The 21,092-nt window shown below is 45.3% G+C and overlaps 1 protein-coding gene across 16 annotated transcripts in view; it reads right to left on the reverse strand.

The window, feature by feature from the left end:
• NCOR2 (nuclear receptor corepressor 2) overlaps positions 1 to 21,092 on the reverse strand; it is a 355,660-nt gene that overhangs the window by 156,772 nt on the left and 177,796 nt on the right. For 14 of the 16 annotated variants that reach the window (XM_028709372.2, XM_028709365.2, XM_028709362.2 and 11 more), the window contains exons 9-13: positions 13,326 to 13,392; positions 8,778 to 8,950; positions 7,165 to 7,258; positions 5,564 to 5,742; positions 2,935 to 2,989 (exon numbers count right to left, since the gene is read on the reverse strand). In XM_028709372.2, coding sequence (XP_028565205.2) covers positions 2,935 to 2,989; positions 5,564 to 5,742; positions 7,165 to 7,258; positions 8,778 to 8,950; positions 13,326 to 13,392 — 568 coding nt within the window. The remainder of the gene's footprint in view (positions 1 to 2,934; positions 2,990 to 5,563; positions 5,743 to 7,164; positions 7,259 to 8,777; positions 8,951 to 13,325; positions 13,393 to 21,092) is intronic. The other 2 variants (XM_028709377.2, XM_028709364.2) reach the window with 1 other exon arrangement.

Genomic DNA, 21,092 nt, shown 5'->3' on the forward strand with positions numbered 1-21,092 from the left:
GGAGGGCTGAGATGGAGATAAGCAGCTTTCTGAAGGCTATCCCATGAGTTCATGGCAGAGGTTGAGATCTGAACCGGGAATGTTCCTGACAACTGATTACACTAGCACCATATCTGTGCTTTCAAACCCTTTCTCATTTTACTGTCATTTCCAACTACGCACAGATAAACCAGGATATAATATCACCATGCTGAGAAAAGTATGACCTCACATTTCAATTGGCATTATAGTATTGTGACACTGTTCCGTTATGCAGCAAATGTCAACAAGTCCCCATCTCAACTCCTTGATTGTAAATGCTAACATCCTTGTTTCAACTACAGGCCAAACGTTCTCCAGCAACTCCTCTTGCAAGGGTCAAGGTTCTGATTTCCAGTTCTGAGCTAACAGCGTGTTGAGATTCCTGTATTGTAGGGGTTGGACGAGATGACCCTCAGGGTACCTTCCAACTCTACAATTATTTGATTCTATAATAGAGCTTTTTCGACAATTACAAAACCCCTTTCCTTTGCTTTGCTTCACAGTCTGCTTTGACTATCTGCAAGATAGATGAGTGTCAGGGAAGTCCCAGCCATCCTATCCTATGGCCTGTGAAACCTCTGTGACACCCACTACCCTCTGTAACCAATACAGATTGTGGGCCATCCCACACAACACCACCCATCCTCCTCTGAGCAACAGCTACTTTCTGTTGCAACTTCCTCTGTCTGTCTGTCTGTCTGTCTGAGCTGATATGTGCAGAGGCAAAAGACATCTGGTTAGCCCGTTTCCTTTATTGAGAATCTTTCCCTACTCTCTCTCCCCCGCCCCCTCCCAGTTGGGGCCTCAAGTGGAGCCAAAGGTAGAGAATTAAAGGGGAGGAAGAAACTCTGCATTGAGAAATCACAATATAAAGTGTTAGAGAACTGATACATGCCCTTAAGTGAATTGCATCTCTGCATTCTGGCAGAGTTTTATTTCAGGCATTATGGAAGACTGCACAGGAAAAGATGGAAGGACTGACCCCAGATGACTGGAGCAACTAAAAGCAAAAGGGGGAAAGGAGGGGGCGGAATAGGAGAAGTCTATCATCCTTTAGCTTCAGTGGAACACTACATATAACCTGCCATACAACTGTCAGCAGCCATTATTTCCACCCATTAAGCTTGCAAGGTGGAACACACTTCACTTTCAGGCTGATGCATTCAGTTTCCCGCTTTCGGGAGCTGTCAACTGCATTCCAATCCCAGCGTGCTGAGGAAAGGGCAGGAAATCAGCTCCTCAGCGGTGTTTTGAGACTTGACAAGTTATATTTCAAGAGCAAAAAGGTTTCCCCATCCAGCTTGCTAGCAGATTAGCTCAAGACCCGGAGCTGCCCAAAGCAAGGCTTCTTAAAATGAAGCCACATGAAGTTATTGGGGGGGGGGGGCTTTGGATAAGGCCAAGTCACTGCGTTGCTCCACTGAGCTGCATAGGATATGACTGCACAGTGCATGTCTTGTAGTTCCTCCACTGGTGCAGCACCCCTCTCCCGCTTCAGCTCATGCCATAGGAGGCTTTGAACAAGAGTGGACGAATCTCAATTTTGGAATCGAGAACCACTGCCTCTCCCTTGAAACCACCATGGGGCACATAGGGATGGGAGCACAATTTGTTTGGTTAGGATCTTAATGCAAGTCTATGTAAGTTGCTCTTCTGAAATGCAGCCAGCCATCAAAACTCACACATGGCAATGCAGTTGTAACCCCCACCTCCCCAAAAAGCATGCAAAAAGAGGGGTATGCGCACCCAAAAACACACAGATTAGTGAAAGTAATGTGCATTATATTAGGAAAATTGCTTTGCTAAAATGTGTAGTCTGAAAATTTTCATACAAAAATGCATATACAGTGGCACCTCAGGTTAAGTACTTAATTTGTTCCAGAGGTCTGTTCTTAACCTGAAACTGTTCTTAACCTGAAGCACTACTTTAGCTAATGGGGCCTCCTGCTGCTGCTGCGCCACCGCTGCACAATTTCTGTTCTCATCCTGAAACAAAGTTCTTAACCTGAGGTACTATTTCTGGGTTAGTGGAGTCCGTAACCTGAAGCGTATGTAACCTGAAGCGTCTGTAACCCGAGGTACCACTGTAATAGGATAAACAAGTATAAAGCCACATTTGAATTTTATGTAGGCTTAAAAAATAAATAAATCACAAATACTCCAAACTGAATTTAATATTGGAAAAATAAGAAACGCAGAGATCTTTCCAGCCTCAAGCAGCTTTACCAGCCCTTTGCCTTTCTTTGCCTCTTTCCTGTGTGACAGGATTGTGCCCCTCCCTGCTTGATTCAAAATGCTGTCATGCTCAGTTGCTATTCTGGGGAGGTCCACCTCCAAGCTAAATCATGCTTTTGGATCCTCTGAAGTGAATGCAAAACTGGTCTGTGTTGTACATACATACACACTTAATTTTATTTATATGCTGTGTTTCCATAGTTCATGCTTGAAGCAGATTACATGAAAAAAATATGTAAATACAACATAACAAATGTAGTTGTAAACATTAAATAAAGCAACCAAAAATATACAACCAACCCCCCAAATCTCCACACAAATCTCATAAAGATCTCTCTCTCTCTCTCTCTCTCTCTCTCTCTCTCTCTCTCTCTCTCACACACACACACACACACACACACACACCATCATCATCATCATCATCAACAACAACAACAAGAGTGAGAACTACCTCCCCCCAAAGCAATACCCCAGGCTCAATAGTCTACTCAGCAGCCTCAGCTTTTGTAGCTGGAGTCAGTCTGGGCGCCACCCTCCCACTTCAGGTGAAAAAATGCCTGCGGGGGGAGAGCAGTTCTTCCAGGACTCACAGCCAAGATGCAATCTAGATTGAACAATTTGGGCAAGAAAAAACTTTGCTTAAAAAGGAAACATAGGAAATGGGGGAGGAAGACTTACTTTCCGGTCCAAAAAGGAAGCGATGAGGCCAAAATTCTTTGGATGCTGCATGAACCTAGAAAACGGAAACAAGAGGGGCAGGGGGTGGAATTAAGAGGCAATTATAAAGGGTGTTTCACTTGAAAATCCTGATTGATTTTGTTCAAAGAAACAAAGCAAAAACGTTTCTGTTTCCTGCTGGTCCATGTGCTGATCATAGGCCCTTGCTCAGCAGTGGTGAACTGTTGGCCAGTGGGTCTAATCAGACCCCCCACACCTTCCCATTTGATCCGGAAGGCCACTGCAGCCAAGCCACACTCACCTGCCTAACACCTGGTGTCATATATAGGTTTATCAGGTCTCTGCCTGTATAGTAAAAAATGGTTGTTGTTGTTGTTTTTGATGATGATGTGTGGGCTGACGTGCTGGCGTGTTGTTGGTAAGGGCACAGCTGTGCCAGAATGGAGTTTGCAGGCACTGCCAATCAGCTGAGTCAGCGCTTGCAAGGCTCTTTTACCCTTGCTCATGTGGTTTGATCTGAAACCACAAGGGCAGAAACGGGTCACTGATACAAACATCAAGTGATTGACAGGCGGGCGGTAGCCCCACCCACCTGTCAAACTTGGCCTGAAGGGGTGGAGAAGATACTGCCTGGATCTGCTGCCCACTCCTGATGGTATTTGTTTTATTTTATGATTTTCATTCTTATCCCACCCTTCCTCAAGGGATTGCTGCTGTACTACCTAACACTGGTGTTAGGCTCTGGGAACGTGTGCAGCAAGTCCTGAACCAGGACGCCTGGCCACCAGGATTCCAGACAGTATCTTGTGGGCCTATAAGCCTGGCATACTAGCTTCTGGGCTTCAAGGGTGCCATCTAGGCCACAGGTTTAGCCAGCTGATCCCAAAGACCAATCCCAGCGCACAAGAGCCCCGTATAGCCCAGGCCTCAGAGCTAACGCCTCATTTCAAGCACAATCAGGTCCTGCTTACAGGGCTTCCCAGAGGTCTCTGCTTGGCCACTGTGAGAACAGGATGCTGGACTAGACGGCCCTCTGGTCTGATCCAGTCACAAGGATGACTTAACACATTGGTATAGTGAAGGGAAGGGACCACCATTCAGTGGAAGAGCATCTGTATTGCATGCAGAGCGTCCCAGGTTCATTCCCAGAATCTCCAGGTAAGGTTGGGAATGTTCCCTGCCCGAAACTCCGGGGAGCCACTGAGAGTCAGTGTAGACAATACTGAGCTCCAGTGCCAGACAACTCCCAATGCTCATGCTGCCCCACAGTATCTTATCTCCCAATTGCTCCCTCAGAGCACCGTCTTCACATGCGCTGGTCTTGAACCCACCCTTTTGTGCTTCAGAACTTGATCTTCTGCCCAGCGTGGACTATGGCCTCCTTCTGGACCTCATCTACTAATCTGCCTTCCTTGGAACCTGGCTTTGCCTGCTCTGGTCCCAGTTTCCACCTGCTGGGCTGGCAGCCAGTTCCTCTGGGCCTTGGCACTTGACAGTCTGAGTCAGGCTGCTGCTGAGGCCCCTGGTGACTCCAGACAATGAGAAATAAGCCCTGCTCTAATCTACATAGTCCTGGCCTAGTTTCAGCGTCTTCGTCATGCTGGTGTGTGGCAGGATCTCAGCCATTCTAGATGAAGGTGGAATAACTTTGGTGACTAAGAAATTGTCTTTTCCACATCGGACTATAAACAGGTGTAGTACTAAATATAGCTGGACTGAAATTATGATATTAAGTGATGTATACTAGTTAACTGTATTTGGCAATTGAGACATATTACTGATGTAAAATCAATGTATTCATTTTATCCTGATATTATAGTTTTCATGTAAGTCCATATCAGGGGTGGCTAATTTGTTGGGTTCAAGAGCCACATTTGCTGTTGGTCAATCCTCTGAGGACCATGTGTCAGCAGTGAGCAGGGCCCAAGTCTGCACAGCCACACATGCACATGGACGCACACAAACGCAGACACCTCTTTTTGTTTCTGGAGCATTCCAGCCTGTTAGCGGTGGTGTCTTGGAAGAGGGAAAAGAAGCATCAACAAATTTGTTGGGGGCAGATGGGCTACTTAAAGTTTGTAATAAAATTTTCTAATATAAAAATGTGGAAAACATTAGCATTCAGTGCAATATTTGTGCCCAAAAATGACTGGAACTCTTGAGAACTGTTTAGACCTTTTGTAATGGGTTTTATGGTGGGAAACAACTATTGCCATTGGACTGTTTTATCTATTACAGGGTTTTTGCACGAGCCTTCTGCTCATCCTTTCAGCAGAGGGGGCCCTTTCAGTAGTTCCACTACCTGCAGAAGTTCAGGGTTTGCCCAGCAAAGCACCTTCTCTGCGGAAGTCAGGGGTCAGCAAACTTTTTCTGCAGGGGGCCAGTCCACTGTCCCTCAGAACTTGTGGAGGGCTGGACTATTCTTAAAAACTAAAACAAAAAACCACGAATTCCTGTGCACACTGCGAGGGGGGCAAGAAGTCCTCCTCCCCACACACCCCAGCCCCAGCCGCCTTCTCATTCACCAAAAGGCTGGCGGTGGTGGCGTGAAACGGGCTTCCTCCCCGCCCAGAGAAAGAATAGATGAATAGATGTGACTACGAATGGGCCCCTCCTCAGCACAACTCACTTTTCTCGGAAGGTTTCTTTCTCCTGCTCGCTCCACATGTTCATCACCTGCCGATCTTTGTACACCTTCATGGGGTCGTCCATGAGGCCATTCATGTTAATGAACTTGATGCGTTGCTGCTCAGCATCGTACAGCATGGGAGGGATGACAGCAAGCTGGCGCATCTGTTTCTCCAGATTCTGGGCAGGGAAAGCAGAGGAAAACAGGTCGCACTGAGAGCACCAAAGGAAAACTGACCCAAGAATGAAGAAATGAAAGACCAACCTTCGCCAACCTGGTGCCCTCCAGGTGCTTCGGACTACAACTCCCATCAGCCTCAGTCAGCACAGGATTACAAAACACCTGGTAGGCACTAGGTTGGTGAAGACTGGTGTAGGTGCTGCACGAAAGAAAGGAAGTTATCAGGGAGAGGCCAGGAAGTGATGCACAACATTCAGTGTTGAGGAAAGCTGCTGCTGAGACCAAGAGAGACCCACTGCATCTTCTCTCTCCAAAAAGGAAAAGCTTCAGCATTAACTGAAAGATGCTGTCTGGATTGTAGCCCCTAATAGGCAAATCGTTTTTGGTATACTAAAAAACAGGCCATAAAATTTTTGATATTCCCATGCAAAAATGACCAAAAAATAGTTGGGAGGGGGGGGGGGAGGAAAGGGATAGGGTCGCGGACCCCCCGGGTGCTTTTTGCAGACCCCTAATTGGGAACCACTGGGCTAGAGGATGGACTGTGTGCCTAGGCCAGCAATTGTTTGTTGCTCTAGAGCTGGGGCGGTCAGCCTAATGCCCTCCCAATGTTGATGGGTTCCAACTCCTATCGTAAGTGACTGTGGTGGCTGGTGAGCATTGTAGTCCAACACCATCTAGAGGGCACCACGCTGGAGAACGCTGCTGTAGAGCCTCAGCTGTTTCAGCATGAAACAATTCTCCCTAAGAATGCACATACAATATATAGGATTTATCACATTAGGCACACTTAGGGAAGACAGGACTGTCAATGGATATCAGTTATGACGGTTCTCTGGAACTCTCTATGTGTTCAGGATACTGGGGCTAGATAGATCTTTGCTCCAATCTGCTAGTGCCTTTTTATGTTCTGATGACAATAACTAGGGAAGGCACAACCTAATAACACTCTGACATTTTTATCTTGCTGATGCCCAGCAGAGTTCAAGGGAGCATCAGAATCCCAGAGGAAGGGGCACCTGACAAAGAAACAATTCAGGAGCCCCCTTTTAGAATGGCGTCACTGAATCTCATCAGCAGTGATAGGTAGCATCAACTGGCAGACACCACAGAAGCTAACAGACCCAGGAGAGGGGAGGGAGGGAGGGAGAGAGAGAGAGAGAGAGAGAGAGAGGGAGAGAGAAGTCTCCCTAAGTCCCCGTTTAGGGTCCTGTCAAATCCATCAAGGCATCACATTCCCCAACACAAGACAGTGTTTGCTAAACACAGCTTGGGCTGAAGCTAATGCAATTTGGCAGCAGCGTCAACAGTGAGTTCCAACGCCAAGGTCTGTTGTGGCTGCACTGGTTTCCCCAGAGGAAAGGAAAGAGAAGAGAAGGAGAGAATGCAAAAGGAAGAAGAAAACGGTGACCCAGCCTCACCTCTTGTTCCGAGAGCCCATCAATAATTTCTGACACCTCGTGTTCGCTGCGTGCCGCAGACATGGAGAGGCCACTGCCCCTCTGTCCTACCCTGCTGGGAAACGGCAAAGAAAGCGCTGAAAGATTTATGCTCCATTTTGCACTTGGCAATGTATCTTCTTAACAATTACTGTGGCTGCTTGCGTGCGATGAAACAAGTGCCACGCAAAGAGTGGAGAGGTCAAAGCTGGGAAAGGTGGAACTTGTGTGTGTGTGTGTGTGTGTGTGTGTGTGTACACATACCATGGGGCACAACAAGAGAAGAGCAAACTTTACTGATAGCTCAGTCAAAGAATCAGAGAGCTGCCATGCAGATAAAACCAGCATTGAGGACTGGCTTCAGAGACTTTTTCAACATAGAGGTGATGGCACAATCACTGCCACAAGCTGACACCTGTGCTGTGGCCACAAGTCTTGCACATGCCACAGTATGTATCCAGATCCAGTTCTTGCAACTGGAGCCACTGAGTGGGTGAAGGAGGCAGCGTGCTTGGAAAGCCAGTCTGGACTACATTGGCTCATCTGTGTGGGTTTGGAGGACTGAGACCATTGTATAGTCTCTGTGCTAAACCAGTGATTGCCAAATTCCTGAGCTTTCAGGAACCGGATCAGACCTTTCCCAGCCACGGTGCTTGAGGACTACATCACCCTTGGCAACAGAATTCACTGCCACGAGATGCAGAGATGCCCACTAACTTAGGCGGCTTCAGAGAGGAGATCAGGCAAATTCACAGAAATACACCTATCAAGAGCCACCAGTTATGATGGGTGTACATGACCTCCCACAGAGAGAGTATGCCTCTGAGTACTAGTGGCTGGACTAATGGGAGCTGAGTGTGCTCTTGCCCTGAGGTCCTCCCTGTGGGCTTCCCAGAGGCCTCTGGCTGGCTCTAGCCAGAACAGGATGCTGAACCAGCTGGGCCTTTGGCCTGATCCAGCAGTGCAATTCTTATGTCCATACAATAATATTTCCCCCTCTGGTTTTAATTAGAGGAAATTAAATATATTTATTTTATCTAGAGAGGATTTGGGGCAAGGTGGTGATGGTAACTGAAGGGGAACCCAAATGGTTTGGTGCAGGGTCGACTGATAAATTTATTGCGTATTTGATACTAACTTTTGTGTATCCTTTTTCAAACTTTAATAAAATTTATTGGGGGCGAAACAATTTATTTGTTGTTGTTTTAAAAGGAAAGTAACAGGGAGTAAACAAAAAAAAATCAGATTTGGGTTCATCTGGGACATGTTGCAAATTAGCTAAAAAAATTATCTCAGGTGATTTGAACTAGAAATTAGTTGGCTTGACTTATTTGACATTTCCATTCTGAATTCACATCTATGTGCTTAATAGCATATTAAAATTCTATGCAAATTTCTGCTCATGGACTTCCTCCCCAAATCATTTTCGCGAGGCTGCTGCCTGGAGGCCAGCATTTTCCACACAAGGAGCTAGAGGAAAAGCCCCTTTTTACCACAAGACATTCCTCTCCACCAGAAACTGACATGCCATCTTCAGTGCCAAAGGAGTCTTAATGCACTCCTGCCAACACACACTTGAACACGTCTCCACTAACCTCTGCATGCGCTCTTGGAGTTCCCTCTGTTTCCTGATCTCTGGGAACTGCTTCTCATAATATTCACGTACTTTGCTTTCCTTTGCTCGGCGCCGGGGGTTGTTTTCTATGCGCTCCACTTTCTTTTCCCAGGCTTCCATAAGCTGGTCATAGCGCTGGCAAAATTTCTGTTCCTGAAACGGTGGGTTTTGTGGGGAGGGAGAAGGTGGGGGGAGAGGGAGAGGGGGAGAGAGATCAAAAATGGTCCCTTGGAAGTCCATTTCAAATACCTTCTCACACCTCAGCAGCAAGGTCTCAGAGGAAAATTAACAACGATTCTCAGTGCAAAGTCACAAAACTGAAGAACATGGCAAGGAAGATAAGCCATACAACAATCTCCTCATGTGCTCAGTATATGAAACAAATCTTTATCATTTAAGTTCTGGTGATAAATGCTTCTGGAAGGAGGAGGAGGTGCTAACGAAATGTGCAGTCTAGGAACATCTAGTCACTGAGGAACAGGATGTGGCGAGGGTGGTAATCACCTGAGACAAAGATGATTGTACATTAGGCAGGTGAAGGTACATTAGGCAGATAGGACGGGGGAGCCCCAAATCCTGTCCCTTCAGCTTGAGATTTTATTCAGTTGAGCCAACTGATTAAAAGCTGCTGCCACAAAAGCATGAATGAGGATATAAATGGGTTTTGAGCCCAGACTTTCGGGAAATCCCCGAGAGCTTATCAAGGGGGTCCTTAAGGAGATCAATGATAATAATAAATTATACGCCGCCCTTCCTCCCAAAAGAGCATGGGGCAGCAAACACACAAATGACAAAACACTTCAAACATATAAAAGTAATTCCAGTACATATGGAAACTAGGAAAGAGGTTTTTCAGAAGCCAAAGGTCTTCAGGAGGTGCTGAAAAGACAACAGAGATGTCTAATGCTTAGGTGCCAACAAGCAGGTGCCGCAGCATTAAGGATCTGGTTCCTATTTTGTGAGGAACAGACTTCCTGATAAGGAGGACTTCCTGATCTGCAGGAGGCCCTCCACTGAAGAGTACAAATCATGGTGGTCAAACTAAAAAATGGTATGGCTGGAAAAGGGACAGAAAATAATCAAGGGCTTGAAGCAAATTCCCTATGAAGAAAGGTTGCAACTAGGTTCCTGAGTTGTAACGAGATTATTGTGACAACTGGGTGTTCACCCTGGGACATTTCCCAAACCGCTCTGTGGGGTCCTGGAAAAGACACCAAGGGTTTCCTCAGCAGGCAAATGAGGGTGGCAAAAGTTCATGGTAGTTTTGAAAAGCACTGTGGTTTTAAGAAAACACACACACAATTAAACAAAACAGGTAAAAGGTAAAGGTAAAGGGACCCCTGACCTTTAGGTCCAGGCACAGCCGAATCTGGGGTTGCGGCTCTCATCTCGCTTTACTGGCCGAGGGAGCCGGCGTACAGCTTCCGGGTCATGTGGCCAGCATGACTAAGCCACTTCTGGCGAACCAGAGCAGCACACGGAAACGCCATTTACTTCCCGCCGGAGCAGTACCTATTTATCTACTTGCACTTTGATGTGCTTTCGAACTGCTAGGTTGGCAGGAGCAGGGACGGAGCAACGGGAGCTCACCCCGTCATCGGGATTTGAACTGCCGACCTTCTGATCGGCAAGTCCTAGCCTCTGTGGTTTAACCCACAGCGCCACCCGCGTCCCAAAACAAAACAGGAACATATAAATAATGAAGTACATAGAAATGCTTGTCGTTTCTCGACGACAGGTCTGCAAAAATGCTGTACAATACAGTTCCTTAAGTAGATAGAATGAGAGCAGGAACTTTTACCCCCCCCCTTTTACACACACTCAAACGTGAACAGGAGTATGACTCAGTTGGCAAGAGGCATGGGGGGGCTGAGCCTATTGTCCAGAACCCAAGAGGAAGGCACGCATTAAAAGCCGCATGAATTGGCAGGCTTCTATGCCCCCCCCCCTGCTGCCGCCCCAAAAAGACTGAAGCGGGAAAGGAGGAACCAAGAATGTTCAGAGAGTCCCTGCAGTAATCCTCTTAGGCCTCCTGGAATTACTCTGGTCTATTGTGTACTGCAAAAGCATGGCCGAAGCTCTCTAACGGTGAAGAAAAGCATGCGAAATCCATCTGACGAGAAGGCCACAGCCATTTCCTGTCAAGCTTGAGCCTCTGTACTGCAGTCTTCACTGCACAGGCCCATCCTTCAGGACTGCCTGGAAGTTTCCAGGTTGATTCCCCTCACCTTTATCATGGATGGTTTGAGGCCAGTGTTCCTGAGAGACCATTCTTCCCCTCACAGCTTCCATGGAGGTGCTGCTTTTTAACCTTGAGTGGCTCAAGCCTTACATTCCTGAGAGACCACTGTTCCCTTCACAATTTCTACTGTCTGTGCCAAATAAATAAAACAGCTTTCCACGTGGCAAGCACTCAATGGCCTGGGCACGCAGATGGGCATTTTCTCCTTAGGTGCTTCTTGTCACTCACATCTTTTCCTGCTCCTTTTCCATGGCCAACAGCAATATGCTTTGAATGCCAATTGCCGGAAACTGCAGGAGAGCACGGCTGCACTCAGGTCTTGCTTGCGGGCTTCCAATAGGCATCTGGTTCACTGTATGGAAGGCTAGATGGGCCACTGGCCTGATCTAACTTCTTATATTCCTTTGGCCAGAGTTCCTATTGTGCAAGGTGTGGATAAACCTCTGCAGGTGGCAGATTGGGAAGATGTATGGGTCCACTCATGGGGATATTATGGAAAATCTGACCCACAGGGCAAACTCCATTGTGAAGTTCACCAGAGGACACCTTGCCAAAGGCACAACTTGTATGCTGTCTGCTTAACCACACGGAGGTCAAAACGGTCTCAAAACTCCCATCATCCCTGACCACTGCGCACGTTAGCAGGAGCTGATGGGAACTGGGAGTCCAGTAACACCTGGGAGGGTCTCTGCCTGCCATAAAGAAACAAAGACCAGATTGACAGCAACTCACAGAGCAGCACAGGACAGGATTAGTCACTATAGCCCCAAATGCCCAGGTAGGAAAGTTTGGCCTGCCCAAAATGAAACAAGCAGCACTTGGTCATTTCTCTGCTTCATAGCCCTAGTGATAAAGTGCCTGTATTTGAAAGAGGGGTGGTTTCTTTGCAAAACAAAGTCAAGCCTTTCATTTTAGCAACAGCTTAGTGGCTTCTTGAAACAGGTCTAGATCCAGCCAAGAACAAAGTGCTGCTCTGCTTCAGCTGTGCTTGATGCCCAGCCAGGAAGAGAAATATAAAGAGATTCAAGTTCGGGCTCCCAATTAATCCGGCTGAGGATTCAGTCACTTTAGCTTCTGTTTAGCTCAGTACCTTGAAACACCAAGCATCCATCTGACAAAACGAGTGTTCCAGCCAAACAGCATCTCCTCTGCTAACTAGTTAAGCTCTGAACTGTAATCCCTTTAGAATGATGATTTCAAAATAACTTCCAAAGAGCTTTAGAAGTAGCGGCAGAAAGTGGAACAGACCCCAGTTATGCATCTTGTCAAAACATTTAAGATACTGGCATGACTCAGTCAGTACTGCTAGGATCTATGAGTAAAAGGCTGCAAGGACCTGGCCAGATTCTTCAGAAGCTGTACCCAGATCTAGGCTTAAGAACACAAGAAGAGTCCTACTGCATCATCCAGCCCAGCATCCAATTCTTACAATGGCCAAGCAGATGCCTATAGGAAGCCTGCAAGGAGAACCTCAGTACAACAGTGCTTTCTCCTCTTGTGATTCCCAGGAACTGGCATTCAGAGGCACAGTGCAACCGTGGAGGCAGAGCATACCTATTGTGCCCAGGAGCCACCGATGGCTTGAAGGGCTCGGAGAAACTGAAAGCCGAAGGAACTCTAAACAGGTGGCAGCTGGGGCCTTAAGCACAGGCGGCAAAGGGTCCTACTCAGCTGACCAGGCAACCCCCCTGCAATTTAACCCAGGGATGACCAATCCAAAGACATCATGCTGCCTGCCAATCACACAGGCTGAATCCAGAACACAAACAAGGTTCTGGGTAGCTCGCCAAGGAGGGTGCCTCCCCACAAACTAGCAGTGTAAACAGAAAATGGGGGGGGGGGGGAATCATTTGCATGGACTGCTGACCTAATGGCCCCACTTTATTCTCCCGCTAGCAGTGCTCATTTATAGCACCAACTCCTTCCAGTTTTAGCTATGCCCCTTCCTTAAACACTTAATTGAAATACAGTCTGGTTATTTCAAAAAAGCAAAACTCCCCTCCCCCTGCTTTCTCTACCTGTCCATTTCCCCTTGTCCTCTCCATCTCCTTCCTCTGACCTGCTCTGCATCAGACTTCCTTCCCCAGGGATCAACTTTGGCTACCACCTACTTCTTTCCTAAGCACTCTTCTCCCCTGCAGATCAACACATCTCAGTGCCACAGTAGGGGTGAAGCTGCATCCTCCAGGATCTGCATACATGAGTTGCCAATAGACTATGTAACTCCATCCTGGATATGTTTGTTTTTTAAAGGAGTCCCACAGAAGCCAATGGGGCATCACTTACCCACTGCTTGCGAGCATGATTTCTCCTCTTGAAGTATAAGATCAACTTCTTCCGCATTGCCTGGTTTCTGCGAAGGAGAAGAAAAGGTAAGATTCTGTTAAAGTGCCTCTCTCTCCTTCTCCTTCTCCTTCTCCCTCTCCATCTCTCTCTCGCACACACACAGTTTTAGCATCAGTCTACAAGGTAATTGTTCACACTGAGTTTTCTCCATGGCATGATCCTCAAGAGGCACATACATGCTTCCAAACCATGCAGAGAAGGTTCCAGCAGCATTTTCTCTGGTCCACGTTTTAAACAGCTGCAGAAGTTTAACTGAGCACCTACAGGTACCTGTCACATGCAAATTGCTTATATAGACGGGTCACACAAAGGTGGGAAAAAACACAAGTCCTTTGGAATTACAGACAACCTGAAGAAAATTTCCCAGCACAACTTCAGTGTTATTATTTTTATTATTTATTAAATTTGCATACCACCCTTCATCCGTAGATCTCAGGGCAGTTTACAAGATGTTGATGGATAACTGAACCCAACAGAGTACAAAAGGCTATTTGAATGAAGTTCTTTTTGCAGGAACTTCATTGAGCATCTACAACAGAAGTCTACATCTACACTATGGTTTTGAAGGAACTGCTGTGTACCTCTACACCACAAACTTGCATTACTACAATAATTATTGATATATTATACACACACATAAAATATAGTGCATAGAACCTATAAAACACAAAATATATTCACATTTTAAATTGATGAATATAATTCTTACACAGTATAACAAACAACTGCTATATATTACTTTTATATAATAACTTAGATAAACTGTCATTCATAGAATCATGGGAATAGTAGCATTTTCAGGAGAGCAAAATTAGGATTCTCTAACAACACTCTCAGCAAACTACCATTACCAGAAATCTTTAGGGGAAGCTAAGACAGCTGAACTGGTATAAAACAAGCACATATTTAAAGTGAAGACAAGCCGCAGATATTTGCATGTGACCAAAATTTTGCCTGGTCAATCCTCACATAAATCTAAATCTCTTTGTGCTGAAGGCAGGGCAACCCATTTGCCTTCAATGCCACTCAGGAATCAGCTGGTGCAACCCAAGAATAAGTGTGCCTCCAAGCAGATGACCGTGCAAGCGAGCAAAGTTACGTGCTGCAATAGCCCTTTAGATTCCCTGTGACTTGGCTTAATTGACTGAGCTCTGATCTCGGAAAGGGAACGGGGACTGTCTCCTCGGAGTCTCTAAGACGTTTGTATGAGTCCGCTGTTTTATTTGATTTGTTTTGTTGTGTTGTGCTTCATGATGGGCGTAATAGCCGAATAAACATTTGTTGTTGTTGTTGACTGAGCTCTGAAAATCATCAGGCCAACCTGGGGCATATGACTTTTCAGTTGCGGGCCGGAGACCATCCGATCAAAATCTACCTTTCCTAAGTTTGCTATCTGTTGCCACAGCTGTGTGACTCTCACCAAAGCTGAGCCCGCTCCAAGCCTCCCTTTGTGCCCTAGTAGACTCAAACGATTAGCCAGGACAGGTACATACACTACTTTGTGGAAGTGGCCTTTTTTTAACCAGCTACATGAGGTGACAAGCTAACACCAGGTTCCCAAACAATGGCCATATTGAGCCCCATTTTCTCCAGTTTGGCTGCAAAGGCTTTGATGTAAAAATAGGACACAATTTCCAAGGTATTGCTTGGCAGGGTAGCAGCTTCCTCCTTTCAACTGGAGAACAGGAGCTGACCCTCTGAATCAAAACCCCTCTACCCCATAAGCAAAAAGCAAGAGCAGAGGGAGAGCCCTCTGTGGTTAACCCAATTACAGCCAGCAAGAAGAGCAAGAGAAGAAGCAGATCCACCATTAAACAATTCCATTACAAAGCAGTCTGTTCCGTTTTGATCTGGTATGCTTAAAAACAACAACAGAACATCACCCCTCCGCTGCTGTTTGGAACAGCATCTGCCTCTGCAATTTAATTAAGTACCACAATGCTTCATCTTGATTTATTTTACATGCATGTTTCTAGGTCTCATGGTGGGAGCAACAAACAAGCTTTTCGGGGGGGGGGGGGGAACAACTGTGAGTCACTGAATGCTAAACAACAGCAGTACGGCAATGCCCACAAGCCCGTCCCTATAAACTTCGTGCTTGTTGCCCTGGGTTCCTTCAGTAGGAAGGCCAGAATAAAAATTGAATTGCTAGTAACAACAACAGTAACGCCTCTGAAGATGGTTTAGAAACTTCAGCTGGTGTAGAATTTGGTAGCCAGGTGTGCCTCACTGTGGTAAGATGGCTTGAGCGCATTACACTGATGCTGGTCTGGCTGCACTGGCTGCCCATTAGTTTCTGGGCCCAACTCAAAGTGTTGATTTTGACCTATAAAGTCTTAAATAGCTCAGGGCCGCACTAACTCAAGGACCACCTCTTCCTATATGAACTGACCGGGACCTGAGATCAACATCTGATACTCTTCTACGTGTGCCTCCTCCACGAGAGGTCCAGAGGGTGAGAACATGAGGACGGGCCTTTTCTGTGATGGCACACCCACATTGGAATGTTCTCCCCAAGGAGGCTCAACTGGCACCTTCATTACATCTCTTTAGGCGCTGGGTGAAAACACTCCTCTTCAACTAGGCCTTTGGCTAGTCAACAACCTATAGCCTTTTAAATGTGCTTGTGGGAGGGGTGGGGGGAGGGGTGCTAATGTTTTGTTTTCCTTCTTGTTTTTATTATGTATTTTGTTTGTGTTTTTATATTATATTGCTATGCTGTGAACCACCCTGAGCTCTTCAGATGAAGTGTGGCATACAAATTTATTAAATAAAAATAAAACAAAACCAGTAGGAACAACAAACATGAAATAAATGGCAGATCTTTAGGTCTGGGCAACCAGCCTCTGGACCCCAGGCTTAGTTCTTGGTATCATGCAGTGGTTTGGGGAGATAAACTGAATGTCCCAGGTTTGAGTCTCAGCCCAGATAGCAACTTACTCAGTGAGTTAGAAAAACCATTAAATTTCAGCTACACCCCCCCAAACACATGAGAATAATAACAACACCCTATTCTGCAGGGCTCTCATAAGAATAACAGACGTTATCTTTATAAAGCACTTTGAGAAAGTGCTCCGTATATACTAAGTGTAGAACCAAAATGGTGCAGCACAAGGCTGGAGGATCTCAAGTCAGGGTCAAAGGCAGCCTGCTAGGGCCTCCCCATTTCGCCTGTGAGGTCATTTTGGTGGAAGTCATGCTCACCCATTCTACACTTGCTGCCATATATGGGGCAGATAAGAGCAACACTTCAAAGGAACAATCAGGAACTTAATTTCCCCATTGTTGCTCTGCAGGAGCAAGGCACACTCCCACTTCCCTCTCCCAGCATTGCTCTTTGAAGCAGCTTCTCACTGCTCCTTTAAACTTATGAGAATCATGAGTTTAATGGAACACCACAAAGCAGCTTCCCAAAATCTTTCAAATAGACCTGCACTGCTCCTTTAAATCTCCAATTTTCCCACCCTGTGCTTTGAAGTCCCAACAAAGGGGGCTTCAAAGCACAGCATACCCAATGTCAGGTGATTGACAGATGGGTGACCCCTCCCACCTGCCAAATTTAGCTAACCAGGAGTGGGGAGCCTCAACTCAGCCAGAAAGCTCATCAAGTGACTTTTTCCAGTCGCCACCTCTCAACCAAACATATCTCACAGGGTTGTTGTGAGTACAAAATGGTTGGGAAACTACTTTGAAAAAGTGTAGTACAAAATGCAATAAGTAAATAAGAATTCATTATGAGGCAACTAATAAACATCAAATTAAATGACAACTTATTTGTTTAAGGGGTGTTTATCCTAATAATAGGTGGTCATGGAGAGCCAACCCAGTTTAACACCCTATATACCATTGTGGTTGAATATTTTGTGCTTGTTTGGAGGTTCTAGCAGGGGAGCGCAGCTATCGTATACCCTTGACCGAAGAACGGTACACTCCTTCTATCTGGGATGGTCGTCCTCTTCCACCGAGCGCGCAGCTTCGGGAGGGACGCACATGGAGCGGTGAGGGAGGAAGGGGACACCCGCCTAGCCAGCCAGATCAGCCGAATCAACCCTGGCGATCAATGGGGTGACAGATGTCGCAGCCAGATCGCAAGCACTTTAAAGATGGCGCCGAGGTAAGACGCTCTTATCGGAGCTCAAAGAAATCTTTTAACTAAATGCCTTTGTTGCTGGCTCTTCTCCTTCTTTTGGATTTTATTTCCTTTTACTACTTCGTTGTGCTTTTGAACATCTTATCTTATCCTCCTCGGTGCCGGGACTTAATGAAGTTAATGAAGTTTTAACGAAGGCTCTCATACATTCCCTCCCGGGCTTTAAGGCACTCCCTCCCAGTTTCTCATTGACTCCGCGTGACAAACTTATTCCAAGGATTTTTAAGGACTTTTAATGGGCTTTTAACCCTAAAAACTACAAATTCATAAAACCACAAATTTCTCCCACCACCTTTAATTTTGTGGACCCCCAAACATCTCAGTTGTTTTAACAAACTGAGAAGAAGGGGGGGATACTGCAAAGGAGTGCTCTAATTGGACCCAGTTTTAAACTCCTCGCAGCAGCCCACCTAGGACTGAATGAAAACTGAATGAGATTGCGACCTGAGAACTTTAACACTTTATCACTCTATTTAGAAGTCTGATCTCATTGATTTAAGAAGAATCTGCAATGAGAAGAGCCAAAAGACTCAGGTGTCTTGATACAGAAACTGACGCAGAGCCCTCTGGTTTCAAACAGAGTAATCTAGATAATTATCTGCTACCTCAAAAACAGCACATATCTCCTCCCAAAACCTTCCTCAACTCTTTACATGGAAAGACAGTTGAAGAGATATCCCTAGGAATAAACGAGGACAAGGCTACTACTCCCATAACCGAGGCACAAGTACTAATTGATAGAAAGGTGGAGCTGCTGGAGGAATGCTGCCTACTGACTGCTCAAACAGTTCAAAAAATCTTTGAACAATTACAAACCATCTTCAAGAAGCTGGATAACCCAGATGAAAGGAGGCAACTCACTCCCTTTTTGCCATCCTTAACAAGCCCTGGAGATAAACAGAACAAATACAAATTTATACCTCTAAACCAGCCAAAAATCAGAGGAAGCCCCCCTCACTCAGTCAACCTGATACTGAGGCCATGTGAGATTGTTCTCCACATCTTTCCATACAGAGGGCCCCTACCTTACTGGGAGTCATCCTTTTGGGCCAGACATCATCTAAATCTGCTCTTAGGCCTTGAGGGGGGAAGGATTGACTTAAAAGCAGTCAAGAGGCTCACTAACGATGGATATTCCAAAAAAGTACTACTAAGATTTGGTAGTCATAGAATCCCAACCAAAATCTTAAGGGAAAAGGCTCATTTAGCCCAGAAAGGAATTATTCCACGTCGACACTTTGAAGATATATCACTCAGACCATTGATTGCATCTAAAAGACAGAACAAGATGAACAAGGCCATTCCACCAGAAGCCGATATCTGCCCTACTCCTGTGGAAGAACCCAGTAGATGGGAGAAACCGCAGCCAGCTACCCGGGAAATCACGCAAGAAAAATCCAAGCTCCCAAACCATGCGATTGTAGCATCAAATAACAGCCTCGCCCTTGACACAACAGACTGGACAGTCCCAGAAGAAGAAGATCTGCTGAGTAACTTTACCAACCTACCAGATAAAGAACAAATAAACATACTCAGTAAACTGACGAAACTACAGGCCAGATTGACCGAAATTCACCAACAAGGTCAACAAAATGCAGTAGAAACAATACACAATCAAACTTCATACTTACCAGCCCTCTCCCCAAAATGCATAGTCAAAAAGAGAGCTACTAATGGAACTTTCAAATGTATAGATGCAGAGCTCCAAATCCAGCCTCCTTTAAAATATGAAATGACAAGGAAAAACTCCAGTAATGAGACCACAAATTCCTGGCTGAGATATCAAATACTAGCTCCAAACGAAATAGGTACCCCTTACTTAAGTACTACAAAGGACTCTAACATTGCCGAACAAAAGATGACCTCCAACAGACCTGACACACTGAGCTCAACATCAAATGAGACCAAAGAAATGGAAGTAGAGACTGAAAACAGTCCTACTGTCCATAATAGTCCACCAACCACAGAAATTTCTCAGGAACAAGGAACAGCTAAGGAAGAAAATCAAGAAAGGGAGGAAATTTTAATTTCCCGCACTTTAAAAAAGAAGCTAAAAGATCCACCATTATGTTCCCCACCGAAAGCAGCGACAAATGGCTGTATCGGCACAAGACAAAATCCCTCGTTGGACTCAATAACAGAACTAGAATGACTAAATGCTATCAACCAGCCACCAACTCAAAAACGGATCCTACGCTTGCTGTCCTGGAATATTGCAGGGTGGGGAAACAAAGACGGAGACCCAGACCTAATGAACTTCTTTAAAGATTTTGAATTAATACTTCTACAAGAAACATGGTCAACTAGAGATATTAAAATCAATGGATTCTCCTCCTATACGAAACCCGCATTGAAAACAAGCATGAAGGGCCGGCCGAAAGCAGGGTTCTGTTGTATGATCAAAGACAACTTAGGGTTTGAAATCAAGCAGCTAGAAAAATGCTTACCACTTGCACAAGCTCTACTTTTAACCCAAAAAGACGATACTTTGCTACTTGTAAATGTCTATATCCCCCCATCCAAAAACAACAGCAACAGTGAAAATTGGTCACAACTAACCTTTTATATAGAAAATTTGACCGATAAATACCCAAATGCCTCATTGATAATAGCAGGTGATTTTAATGCCAGAGTGGGAACCAACAATGAACAACTATGTAGCAAACTAAATTGGAATACTGATAATGATATCGCACATGCCCTGAAAATAGGACGATTCTCCAGAGATAGGGTTGTAAACAACGAAGGCTTACGCCTACTTGAATTATGTAACAACTTTAATTTGCAGATTGTGAACGGTACAACAAAAGGCGATAGAAGCGGGGAGTTTACATACTTCTCCCCCCGAGGATGCAGTGTCATCGACTATATTCTTGTCCCTTATAATATTATAAATTCGATCATGGACCTCAAAATTGGAACGCGTACTGAAAGCGACCACCAGCCATTATTGTTGTCTATTAACTTAAAGGATGAAACCAAAATAACCAAGCACAATATCATAGAACCCTCTCAATACAAACAAATGACCCAATTAAAATGGTCCCAGGAAATGAGTGCAGCAGTGGGGGAAAAACTTACAGCCAACCTGAGAAAACAAGTATTATCCAACTTAAAGACCACTAATTCCTACAGCGATATTCCGAAAATTTATAATGAAATCTTCCAAATGTTCGTAGAACTTGGTACTCCACCTAAAGTTTGGGTACTTAAACATAGCGCTAGCCCTTGGTTTGATGATGAATGTTTCCAGCTAAAAAGAAAACTGCGCCAAACATTTAAAAATAATCGCACTAAACTAGAGCCCTCTTATCTTGATGAAAAAAGAAAATATCATTACATTCTGGCCGAAAAGAAACAGAAATATGCAACCCAAAAATGGCTACAATTACTCGACTCAATTCAGAGTAAAAACAACAAAGCGTTCTGGAACCTAGTGTACGGAGGATTGAAAGCCGAAAATCAACTAACTCTACCACCAATTGCAGAATCCAAATGGTCCCAATATTTTACATCTGTATTTAACAATCTACACAGTGAACTTAAAGGAAATGAAA

Source organism: Podarcis muralis, chromosome 16 (genome assembly GCF_964188315.1).
Source record: "Podarcis muralis chromosome 16, rPodMur119.hap1.1, whole genome shotgun sequence".
Taxonomy (NCBI): Eukaryota; Metazoa; Chordata; class Lepidosauria; order Squamata; family Lacertidae; genus Podarcis; species Podarcis muralis.